The 12587-nt window shown below is 40.5% G+C and overlaps 1 protein-coding gene across 3 annotated transcripts in view; it reads left to right on the top strand.

Annotated features, from left to right (window-relative positions):
• The window catches only part of ACSL1 (acyl-CoA synthetase long-chain family member 1), an 89401-nt gene extending 77257 nt beyond the window's left edge, over nt 1-12144 (top strand). The window contains exons 13-21 of one of the 3 annotated variants that reach the window (XM_006834431.1): nt 1661-1795; nt 2479-2574; nt 3541-3613; nt 6032-6120; nt 6680-6796; nt 9419-9562; nt 10648-10749; nt 10864-10935; nt 11538-12144. In XM_006834431.1, the coding sequence (XP_006834494.1) occupies nt 1661-1795; nt 2479-2574; nt 3541-3613; nt 6032-6120; nt 6680-6796; nt 9419-9562; nt 10648-10749; nt 10864-10935; nt 11538-11678 (969 nt within the window). In that variant the 3' untranslated portion in view covers nt 11679-12144. The remainder of the gene's footprint in view (nt 1-1660; nt 1796-2478; nt 2575-3540; nt 3614-6031; nt 6121-6679; nt 6797-9418; nt 9563-10647; nt 10750-10863; nt 10936-11537) is intronic. The other 2 variants (XM_006834433.1, XM_006834432.1) reach the window with 2 other exon arrangements.
• Nucleotides 12145-12587: the final 443 nt, after the last annotated feature.

Here is a 12587-nt window from a genome sequence, read left to right as displayed (position 1 = left end):
TCTGTGGCTGCTCTGATCCTTCCCCCACTCAGTCTCGCCCAAGATGGCTGCTCAAGGAGCAGCTGAGCATTGTGGATTAGAAAGCACTGGATTTCTTGATTCTGCTACAAATTCCACTGGCTGTAAGACTTCCAGCTTTCTAAATATTCCTTTATGTGTGGTTCAGAGTTCTGGGACCATTCCCTGAGCCTGCTTGCTCTGGTATTCTGTGTTGTTGCTGATGGAGGTCCTCATTGCACTTGTACACTCTCCGCCATCTTGTTTGTTCTCCTCTTTCCCTATCTTTTTAATGACTCTTTGTGTTCTTCATATTTGCTGTTCTTGATGTCATCCCACAGCTATTCTGGTCTTCGATCATTAATATCTAGTGTAGCAAATCTTTTCTTGAGATGGTCTCTAAATTTATGTGGGATATACGCAAGGTCATATTTTCGTTCTTATGGACTGAATTTTATTCAGTTTCAGCCTGAACTTGCATATGAGTATTTGATGATCTGTTCCACAGTCTGTCTCTGGTCTGATTTTGGCTGCTGATATTGAAGTTCTACATCTTCTCTTCCCACTGATGTAGTTAATTCGATTCCTGTGTATTCTATCTGGTGAGGTCCAGGTGTGTATAGCCACTGCTTATGTTGTTGAAAAAAATGTATGCATGAATTAATCAAACAAAATTCCATCATGCCATCTCCAGCAATATTTCTATCACCAAAGTCATATTTTCCAACTACTTTGTTTCCTTCCTCTTTGTTTCCAACTTTTGCATTCTAATCACCAGTATTTAGCAATGCATCTTGATTACATGTTGATCGATTTCAGATTGAAAAAGTTGATAAAGTTCTTCAGTTTCATCATCACTGGCTTTAGTGGTTGGTGCATAAATGTGAATAATATTGGTACTAACTGGTCTTCTTTGTAGGCATATGGTATTATCCTATTACAGACAGCATTGTATTTCAAGATAGATCTTGAAATGTTTTTTGACAATGAATGCAAATCATTTGTTTTGAACTTGTTCCTAGCATAGTAAACCATATGATTGTCAGTTTCATAATGGTCAACACCAGTCCATTTCACCTTACTAATGCCTAGGATATCGATGTTTATGTGTTACATTTCATTTTTGACAACTTCCAATCTTCCTAGATTCATGCTTCTTACATTCCACTTATTAATGTTTATTTGCAACTGTTTCTCCTTATTTTGAGTTGTGCTTCATGATCAAATCAAGTTGCATCCCATCCATGTCATTAAGGTCAGCTCTACTTTGAGGAGGCAGCTCTCCCCTACTTGTATTTTGAGTACCTTCCAACCTGAGGGGTTCATTTTCTGGCACTATATCCTACAATGTCCCACTGCTATTCATAAGATTTTCTGGGCTAACTATTTGGAAATTGTCCACCTCTCCTTCTTCCTAGTTTGTATTGGTGTGAAAGCTCCGCTAAAACCTGTCCACTATGGATGACCCTGCTGGTATTTAAAATACGGTGGCATAGCTTCCTTCATCACAGCAACACATAAGCCACCACAAGACTACAAAGTGGCAGATGCAAGGTGGCATGAACAGTCCCCAAAATGAATTTGCATGAGGCAGTGTGAATACCCTTCTTTTGAGGCAAAGCTCTGTCTTCTCTGAGAACTATTCCAATTTTTGACTCATTAGATTTTTGGACAAGCGAATTCCACACTGAAACGGTGGATGTTGGACTTTGCTTACAAGAGGAAAGAAGCAGAGCTTCGCAGTGGCATCATTAGAAACAACAGCCTATGGGATAAACTCATCTTCCACAAAATACAGGTAGCAAATGAACTCACAACTACTATTATTTAGCTAAACTGATTAAGGTTTAAAATTTTCTATAATGACATATGTATATATGTAAATATGTATGTATTTTAGAAGTAGTAGAGATGAGAGAATGAACTTTTTTTTATTAATTCTGGCACATTTCTAAAACTGAAGTACAAAGCCACATTTATCTCTATGGCTAAGATAAACCCAAACAGTATTGTAGCTATCTAGCATATTATACTGTTAGGATTTCTCTCATTTGTTCAGCTATTCTAGAATAAGTATGTCAGAAGTTGTTGCTCTTGGGGTAATTTTTTAGACATCATGTTCCCCACCACCAAAAAAAAAAAAGGCAAAATCGTGGTGGTTGCCACAAATCCACCACAGTCTTATTCTACAAGGGGGCTTCAAAAAGTTTGCGGGAAATGGAATTAAAGATAACAGAATTTTTCCACAAACTTTTTGAAGCCTGCTTATAGAGGTGGTTTATTTCCTCACCCTTTGAGGATGAATGGAGCAATTATGGGTAGAAACAAACTCCAATTCAGTATCAGTGCACTATGGAAAGTGAGTTCTGTGCAGCTGTCAGGGAATGCTGGAAGGGATTAGAGCACCCTCCTTCCACTGAGGAGGCCACCGACTTCTAGACACTAACACACGTTTTATCTCTTCTCTCCCTCCCTTGTAAGTCGAGCCTGGGAGGAAAAGTCAGGTTGATGATCACAGGAGCTGCGCCAGTGTCTGCCACAGTGCTGACGTTTCTAAGAGCAGCACTCGGCTGTCAGGTGAGGTGGGACTTCCTGTCAGACTTCATAATGCTAAGTCTCCTTTATGAAAAGTTGGGTATTTTTATTCTCTTTGTATGTGCCTCGTTTTTCTTTGGAAGTTCATGTGATTTCTAAGATTGCTTGGAGAAATAAGGATATAAGTTTTACCCTAGGCTAAAAGCATCTGTATGGAGTCCTGGTGTAGCACTGTAGGTTAATGCGTCAAGACTGCAAAGCCATTTGAACTGCAAGATCGGTGGTTTAAGCTCACCAGCTGCTCCTCAGAAACCTTATATAGGGTCGCTATGGGTCGTAACCGACTTGACGGCACTTAACAAGAACACAAAAGCATCTGTATTTAGGCCCACGTTTTGTATAATTTTCTCCCAAGTAAGGTACAGAGGTAACATTTAGAATCAGGCACAGGAGTATAGGAATGGATCACAAGTGAAAAACCCGCCTGGAAACCATGCCAAAAGCATCTGTTCCGGGGGCCAGAAGACAGCAGAGACTTGTTGACAGATAGAACCAGAATCTGACAAAGCAAGTGCCTTCCGGGGTGGGCAGTTCACAGAGTGACCTGTAACACAGGTGTTCTCATTTGCTGTCCACGGGAAGCTAAGTAGAAAATGAATGTGGACCATGGCTGGTGTATGGCATGGGAGTGAAGATCTTTGGGTGCCATAGGAAAGAGTGACTTAGTAGTGAATGAACTTATTAATAGAAAATTCAAAGCACTTTCTCCCCAGTCAGCCATTAGTTAGGAGTCGTTGTTGTTGTTAAGGTCCATCGAGTTGGTTCCAACCCATAATGACCCTGTATAGGGTTTCCAAGGAGTGGCTGGTGGGCTTGAACCGCCAACTTTGTGGTTAGCAGCCCAGTGCTTATCCTACAGTACAACACCAGGAACTTAATTACTTTTGCACTTGCAGCAAAGATGTGACTGTCCCCCCTTTAATTATGTCTCATCTGTTGGTGGCCCAGTTTTATGAAGGCTATGGACAGACAGAGTGTACTGCTGGCTGCTGCCTGACTATGCCTGGAGACTGGACTGCAGGTACGATTGGCAGAAGATCCCTTTGGGGAACTGGGTTATTGGGATTGTGGCGTTAGAATTATGGACATTGGATTTATCACCAATGGATTTATTAATCTGCTGAAATAAGTGCTACTTCGTCTATAATTGCACAATTCTCAGCAGTTGTGCTGTGGAAAGTCTGAGCTCTGTGCAGTTATCAGGGGAGGGCGTAGGGGATTAGGGTACAGGGATTCTAAGTAGATACCTTCAAATTACAAGACTTTGAGGCAGACAAGTTCGGAAAGCAGGAAGCTGTTTGAAACAGCTCTTATGGCACCATGTGGTCTTAAGCAGGTAGTAGAGATTTGCCTTTTATATCAGATTTGGAAAAGCTAGCCCAACAGATCTTTCCAAGAGTTGATTAGATAAATAGATGTAATTGGTCTAATTACTTGTATTAAATTATTTGTAATCATTAAATTATGTATGTTCAAGACCCAGATACTTAATAAATTTACAGTTGTACTAATAGCTTGTGCCAAGTTGGGATTACAGATCTAAATCACATTGGTTGTTTTCCCCAAAAGGAAAAATTGGGAAGGCAAACCCAAAAATAATTCATTGAGCAACTGTCATAGATAAGGTTCTCTGTTCGGTGGTTAAGATGTGGGCTCTGTGAGTTTAATCCCCAGGGCATCCTGCTGAAATGGGAGGTAACACTAGATTGTTGTTTAAATAGCATGAGAATAATGTATGAGAATTTACACAGCATTATGCGTTGAAACCAGGATTCCAGCCCGGGTGTGATTGCCAAACCTCTGTGCCACACTTGAGAATGCACTTTACACTGGGATGGATGAACTTCCCTGATTTGTATGGCATATTGTAAATATCACCACTGTCTAGGAAGATAGGTAGATTTTTGGTTCTCTTGAACATTCTGTGAATCTTCTTCATGGTGTTTATTTCATCTTTAACCCCAAGTTCCTGAACAACTAGAGAATTTAAAATAGTAGTCTCAAAAAGTTAAAATTACTAAAGCATTGGAAGGACTCATGGTAAAGCTCCTATGCTGACTCATGGCGACCCTATAGGATAAAGTAGAACTGTCACGCAAGGTTCTCCCAAGACTATAAATGTTTATGAAAGCAGATTGCTGCAAATTTTTGGTGGTTTTGAACTGCCAACCTTTTGGTTAACAGTCCAACCACCTTGTCTTAAAATGCATCTTATTCCTGCTTATAGTGTTTTTGGAAAAGATAACACCCTTTGACGAAAGAGCTAAGTTAGTAAGCACTCTCCTATCTTAAAAAGCTTAAATATAAAACATGTCTACCCATACTGATCCATCAGTGAAGGACTTAATTTGTGTTGAGTCAAGAATAATCAAGGTTTGCCAAAGAGACCTATGTTCTCTCTTCTTGTGGAGAATAGAGACAGTAAGAAGTCTGTGTGAGGGAGGGAGGGAGGAGTAGTTAACAAGGAGTAACAAATAGCAGGCAGGGGCCCTCAGACCACTGCAGCCAGGTAAAAGTTTTTAGAAGCCCCCCCCCCCCAGTGAGATGGATTGGCAAAGTGGCAGCATCAATGGACTCAAGCATGGCAACAATTGTGAGGTTGGCCTAGGATCGGGCAGTGTTTCATTCTGTTGTGCATAGGGTCACTATGAGTCGGTACCAACTCGATGGCACCTAACAACAACAAAGACAATTCCACAATTAACTTCCTTTTTAAAACATAATGAATCAGGGACTTTAGACACAGAGAGGGAGAGGGGCTATGTGCTGATGACTGGGGACAGCCTTGTAGTGTATACCCTTTGGTTGGTTGATGATGCATGGATGGGATTGTAACCATGGCAATGAAACGATATATGATAGGATGAATGTAAAACTAATGTTCTCCCATGTAAACTATCACATAATTAACAATAAAACATTAAAAAAAAAAAAAGTTTTTAGAAGGCTTGCTCCCAGATATTTACAGACACCCTCAAAGTCAACATCCAAATTATTTATACTTTGAAAAATAGCTCAGAGCATCAAATTTAGGAAATGTCCTGAAGAGACTTTTGAATATTTTAGTCTCTGTTCTAGGAATGGTGGTGGTGGTGGTTATGTGCCATGGAGTCAGTTCCTACTCATAGCCACCCTGTACAGGGTTTCCAAGGCTGTAAATCTTTACGGGAGCAGAAAGCCTCATCTTTCTGCTGCAGAACAGCTGGTAGTTTCAAACTGCTGACCCTGAGGATAGCAGCCTGATTCGTAACTACTATGCTACTTGTTCTAGGAATAAGCTCTCTAAATCCATTTACCAGGAGAAGAATGACTGTAATTTGAGAAACCAGAAGTTAATACCAGCTTTCTCTTATTGCAAGAAAGCTTGTTTGTTATAAAAAATAATATGAAGTCTGACTGAAGGATATTATGAGTGATCATTCTTTTATTTACTACATAGGCCATGTTGGTTCCCCAATGCCTTGCAATTATGTAAAACTTGCTGACGTGGAAGAAATGAATTACATGGCTGCCAAGGGCGAGGGTGAGGTGAGTGGAATCCTGTCAGTCATTCATCCTTCATGCCCTTTCCTGTAATAACCAGCCAGTAGGAATGTAGGGCCGTTTCCCAACACAGGGTCATATAAAGTTACTGAAGTTGATGTTATAGGTGATCTGGAGTTGAGCAGGCTTCTTTGTGAAGAAGGTACTTTTAAGTTTAACCCTCAAGAACAGTGACGCCTGCCTTTTGCCAGGCATGATAGGGACATGGGTCCAAGAGTACACTGAGGCTCCAGTGGTCACAGTCCTCAGGGTACATCTCTGTCTGCTATTTGTCCAGGATGCCTATTAGTGAGCTTCTGGCTACTAATGGTAATCATAATTACTTATAAATAATTTCAACCCCTTTGGGGCTTTCTAACAACGCTGAGCCAGGACTTGGGCAAACATTAGCCATACAAGTTGACTGCAGTTGGAGTGCTTGAGAAATGGGCAGGAGGGGGGAGGTCCCAGTGGGGTCTGATAGTGCACAAACACACACACCCATATTTTTTCTTTCAGAAAACCCCAGTAAATTCTATTGATAGATTTTCTCTTTTCTCTTTAGGTGTGTGTGAAAGGGCCAAATGTATTTCAGGGCTACTTGAAGGACCCAGCAAAAACAGCCGAAGCTCTGGATAAAGATGGCTGGTTGCACACAGGGGACATTGGAAAATGGTTACCAGTGAGTTGCCACCTCCCCTGTTCATGAATAGTTTTGTTCCCACTGAAAGGAAGAAAGTGCTCTGGTTGCTGTACAGCTGCCATGTGTCACCTGACTTTTCTCTTTCTCCATGTCCTCGGTGAGGAGTATGCTGTTTCTTCTCCTGTGGTGAACAGACTTGCTCTCTTAGACTACTGCTACTTTTATCTGTAGCAAATATGTTTTGTTTTGATACATTCTTTTTGGAATTCTTGTTGCTGCTTTCTGATGGAAATCAAAAGAAATTACAGCTTGTTACAATATAGATGCTGACTTAAATGTGGATGCATTGGTTAAACAAGGCCGTTGGAAATTAGTGATAGCTTTCCTTGGGTGTATGAATAGCAAGAATTTGTGAATAAGTGTGATTCTCATGTTTGTCATCTCATTAAAAATAAGAGTGTTTCATAGATTAAACCAACTCTTAGGAATTTACTTTCAGAACCATTTACTCTAGAGAAATTCCAAAAGAGAGTTTAGGAGTAAGAAGCTCATGGAAGAAGTCTTATTTGTCGTGTTCATATGTTTGACCAATTCTTTTAGCTATGGTAACAAGCACAGCAATTTCTAAACTCTTGTTGTTAGGCGCTGTTGAGTTCGATCACACATGATCGAAGCACTGACCAGTCTTGCATCAGCTGTACAGTCATTGCCATGTTTACATCCATCGTTGCAGTCCCTGTGCCAATCCATCTCATTGAGAGTCTTCCTCTTTTTCACTGATCCTTTACCAAGCCTGATGTCCTTTTCCAGGGACTGGTCCCTCCTGATAACATAGCCAAAGTATGAGAGACTTAGTCTCACCCTCCTGCTTCTGGGTATACTTCTTCCAAGACAGATTTGCTCATACTACTGGCATTCTATGATACGTTTAATATTCTTCACCAGCTACATAACTCAAAGATATCAATTCTTCCTCCGGTCTTATTTATTATCCAGCTTTTGCATTGCATATATGAGGCAACTGAAAAAACTATGGCTTGGGTCAGGTGTACCTTAGTCCTCAAAGTGATATTTTTGCTTCTTAATACTTTGAAGTGTTCTTTGGCAGCATATTTACCCAAAGAAATACATCATTTGACTTCTTGACTTCTGCTTCCATGGGCATTGATTGTGGATTCAAATAAAATGAAGTTCTTGACAATTTCAGTCTTTTCTCCATTTATCATGATGCTGCTTATTGCCCCAGTTGTGAGGATTTTTTTCTTTTTCTTCTTTATATTGAGATGCAATCCATGCTGAAGGCTGTAGTCTACTTTAATTTTTCATTTTCCAGAAAGTAAGATTGTATCACCTGCATATCGCAAGTTGTTAATGAGTCTTCATTGTATCCTGATGCTACGCTCTTCTCAGATTATCCATGTTCAGTTTCTCAGATTATTTGCTCAGCATACAGATTGAATATGTATGGCAAAATAATATGACCCTGACACTCACCTTTCCTGATTTTAAACCACACAGTAGCCCTTGTTCTCTTTGAACAAACACTCCTATTTCTAAACCATTATGTTTAATTGCAAGCACTAAAATGGCTCATTTTTTTATGTGTATGATCCAATTATTATACCTATAAGGTGGTTGATACTCTTGAATTTTTATTGATAAGAAAAGTGCTCCTAAAATGAACTCATATTACAGAATAACCAAGCCATGTAGGAAAAAAAAATTAAGACTCTCTTTTCAGGTTTAAGAGGGATTACATATGAATTTTAATTTTTGCTCTGATGAACATATCTCATGACCTCTTTGGACCTCAGTTTGCTCCTTTTTAAAATAGAGAAGTGATGTGGGATGTGAGTGCTCTAGAATCTTCCTGGCAGATGACATCTGGAGGCATGATAATGGCCCCAGGGTGGGGACGGGTGAAAATATGGGTTGAGGCTGATTCCCATCCTGGCAGGGGTGATGGTAGATACTACTGGTTCAAGAATGCTAAAAGTCCAGCAGTTATGTGGGGTGGCCCTTTGTGCTATAACTCATCCTGCCCAAAGAGCCAGGAGCACCCTCCTCCCCCACACCCTGGAAACGAAGATTGAGGAAATCGAAATCCTGCTTGTGTATTGTTACATTTTATTGAGTGTTTATGCTATGCAGCAAACAGAAGGAATGAGTAGCACTATGCATGCCCTGCTCTGAAGGAACTTGGCTCATATATATGCATCCTAACTCAGTATGAAACTAAATGAAAGGGCGCGCTAAAATTAAGGCAGCAGACAAGTCACTGGTGCCAACTGGTGAAGTGAAGTGAGCCTGGACTCTGGTTCCCTGTCTCTCCCTGTGCTTGACTGAATGGCCCTGGGCAAGTTACTCAGTCTCTCTGAACCTTAGTTATCCTTTCTATCCAATGGGTTAACACCTGACACATGATTATTGTTGTTGTTGTTAAGTGCCATCACGTCATTTCTGGCTTATAGCGACCCTGTATAGGGTTTCCAAGGAGCAGATGGTGTGTTTGAACTGCCAACCCTGTGGTTAGGAGTCCAATGCTGACCCTGCAGAGCCACATACATGATAGAGCATGTAAAAACCTTGTCCTGCACGTGATTGATGCTGGCTAGCAGCCTAGGCTATACCCCTCACAGCCCTTTCCCTTCTCATGAACAGAATGGCACCTTGAAGATTATCGACAGGAAAAAGCATATATTTAAACTGGCTCAAGGAGAATACATAGCCCCCGAAAAAATTGAAAATATCTATGTGCGAAGTGAACCTGTTGCCCAGGTGTTTGTCCATGGAGAAAGCTTGCAGGTAAGTGCTATCTGAGGTAGCAGAGGCCTTGCTGAAGCCATGGACTCCTGGGGCTTTTAATATGATTGAAGCTGGAGACTAGTATGATTTCACTCATGTCCGACATGCTAGACATGAGTGAAATCATCACTGATGCATTATCAGTTTTCGTTGCTTGATATTGTTTACTAAGAAAACATTTTTCTCTTTAATTTCTTTCTTTCTTTCTCTCTTTTTTTTTTTTTTTAAACCTATTGTGTCCTAGTGTACCAAGGGAAGTAGGGTGTCAGGGAGGAGGAGAGTAATGTATGTTTTTAATTATGAAGAAAATATTGATATTGGGATTATAAAAATTTAGACTTTTTAAACATATTAAATCCTGCTTATTTATTATTTGTTTCCTAAATTATTTATTACCAAAGTGTAGTTGCAAGCCAAAATATTCTCAAAGTCAAAACTAGATATTACAGTAAAAATGCCTGTTTATCAAAATGTTGGGCAGATAGTTACAAGGAAGAAAAGGTAGGTTGGGTCCCTGAAAGTAAATCTTTTTCCATATCTTATGGAAAATTATATTTTATTGTCTTAGACAAGAATGCACCTAGTTTCTTTTCTTAGAGTGTACCTTTTTTTCTTTGACTAGAATCTTGCCATGTTTTTTATTTTCACTCAGTTTTATTGTTTATTGTATTATAAAGGATAAGGCATTAGAGTTTTGGGTTGTTTGTTTCAGTTAATCTCTATGTACTTCCCTTATCTTTCTTTCAAATATTTGCTTAGATGTCTATCACTTTATTTGCTTAGTTGGCCTGATTTTTTGTTTAAGTATACATATAAGTAAAAATCAGGCTTTTTGTTAGCTTTTGGTGTCCAGTGGTTCTTTTTTTTTTTCCCCCAGTGGTTCTTTTAAAGCATTTGCTGTAGGGATACTGATGCCATCCCTACATTAGTGCCAGAACCTTTTAAGCTGGGTTTGGTGAGCTCCCAGGGAGGAGGATATGTTCTGAAAAGAGGGCCATACTTCCACTAGGTTCCTCCAAGGACTCATGATGCCAAGATAATGAAGAACCCAAAGCTATGTACTAACTTCCTTGTCTGTTTTAAAGTCGTTTCTCGTAGCCATTGTGGTACCAGATGCTGAGTCGTTATGTCCCTGGGCCCGAAAGAGAGGATTTGAAGGATCCTTTGAAGAACTGTGCAGAAATAAGGTACAGTTCTGAAGTGTGCAGTCTGTCTTCTTGATCTCAACTTGGTATTAAATGTACCTGTGAATGTCCAGGTCCCACCAACAAAGGACATCTTTTGTTTTGCTACCTTACTAGGATATCAAAAAAGCTATTCTAGAAGACATGGTGGGACTTGGGAAGGATTCTGGTCTGAAACCATTTGAACAGGTAAGTCTTTCATCAAAGTGCATGGATTCCTATAAGCAAATGTTTGACTTGAAGATTTTTTTAATAAATTGTACTAAAGGATGAGATAACCTAAAGGAATGCATGATGAGGACTCAATGGTGGGCTGTTCAGCAGGGGAGAGGACTTCTAATCAGGGTATAAATTCTCTTTTTGGGGAGGTCAAGATAAAATCCTGAGTTCTGTCCTAGGAATGGATTACCTGCCTTTGTGGAGAGTGTTCATGTGCAGCATGGTCTGGGGTGAGAGGTGGATTGGCCCACCCATAAGGGTCTTTATAGCTTTCGGTGTCTTATGTGCTTTCTAACCTGTCGTATTGGTGCAGTGGTAACGTGCTGAGCTGCAAACCGAAAGATCTGCCAGAAGCAGATTTCCAGGTTCAGACCCACCAGCAGCTCCACAGGAGAGAAGACCTGGTCATCTGCTCCTGTAAGGCTCGCCTCCTAGGAAATGCCCTGGGGCAGTTCTACTCCATCCTATAGGGTTGCCTTGAGTTGGAATCAACTTATCGCACACAACCACAACATGTGCTTGCTAGACTCAGGTGGCGTCATTCCTCCTTTAATAACCTTGTGTTTTTGCAGATCAAAGGCATTGCCCTACACCTTGAATTATTTTCTGTCGACAATGGCCTCTTGACTCCAACAATGAAGGCTAAAAGAGCAGAGTTACGGAGTTATTTCAGGTCTCAGATAGAGGAACTCTATTCTACCATCAAGGTCTAATGCGATGAAGAGTGCTTGGAAAAAATAAAAGTAAAACAAAACCGCACACCTCCACAATCTTTTCTTCTACTGATGGCCTTTGGTTGGTAATTTTGATTTCAGCAAGCATAGGGAAGGAAACAATGTTTGACTTGTCCACTCGGGGTTCTTGCTATAGAACTATTAGAGGAAATGGAACACTGCCTTACCCTCGCCTCGTGTTGCAGACTACGTTTATAGTGATAAACCATTTCCAAAATGAGCCTTAAAAATGTAAAGGGTAAACTATAAATGTACTAAGTTATTTGAGACTTCCTCGATTTAAAAGGTGGGTGTTAAAACTTCTGTCTCTCTGTTTTTCTAACCAAGGGGTTAGGACTTTGCTATTTCTGAGATTTCTGCAGTTGTCTGCTGTTCTAAAGAGTACAGTGCACTGGAGGGAAACCGTGCTTTAAACAAGAACAATTGTCCAGGCTGGAGAATGTCAAAGTGGACCAGAGTTTTGTCGTTTTGGTTTTTGTTTTAAATTCCGGCTCGCTTCCCTTTCCCCATCTCACACACACACACTCGCACATCCCTTCTGATTAAGGGTTGTGAGATCGTGTTAGTCTCTTAACAGCCCCTTCTTGTTCCTGTTGGAGCATAAAGTTCACAGGATACAGAAGGACAGAGCCAACTCAGAACTGTGCAGATGTTGAGTCTCAGATGGATGGACGCTCCCAGAGCGAATGGATTCGTGCTCACACAAAGCAGATGCTCTCGGACCCTGTTCTCTAGGCCTGGTTCCCTCCCTCATCCCTTCTTCCCAGGGGTTATTGAAAAATCTGCCTTAGACTCTACAGTGAAGACAAGCATTTCAAGAAGGAAATAATAACCTGAATAAACCTTGCTCAACTGTGACGCCTGAATACCTGTCCATTTTATCTTCAC

Source organism: Chrysochloris asiatica, unplaced genomic scaffold, assembly GCF_000296735.1.
Source record: "Chrysochloris asiatica unplaced genomic scaffold, ChrAsi1.0 scaffold00011, whole genome shotgun sequence".
Taxonomy (NCBI): domain Eukaryota; kingdom Metazoa; phylum Chordata; class Mammalia; order Afrosoricida; family Chrysochloridae; genus Chrysochloris; species Chrysochloris asiatica.
The sequence above is the reverse complement of the archived record's forward strand: the minus strand, read 5'-3'. Positions and strand labels throughout refer to the sequence as shown.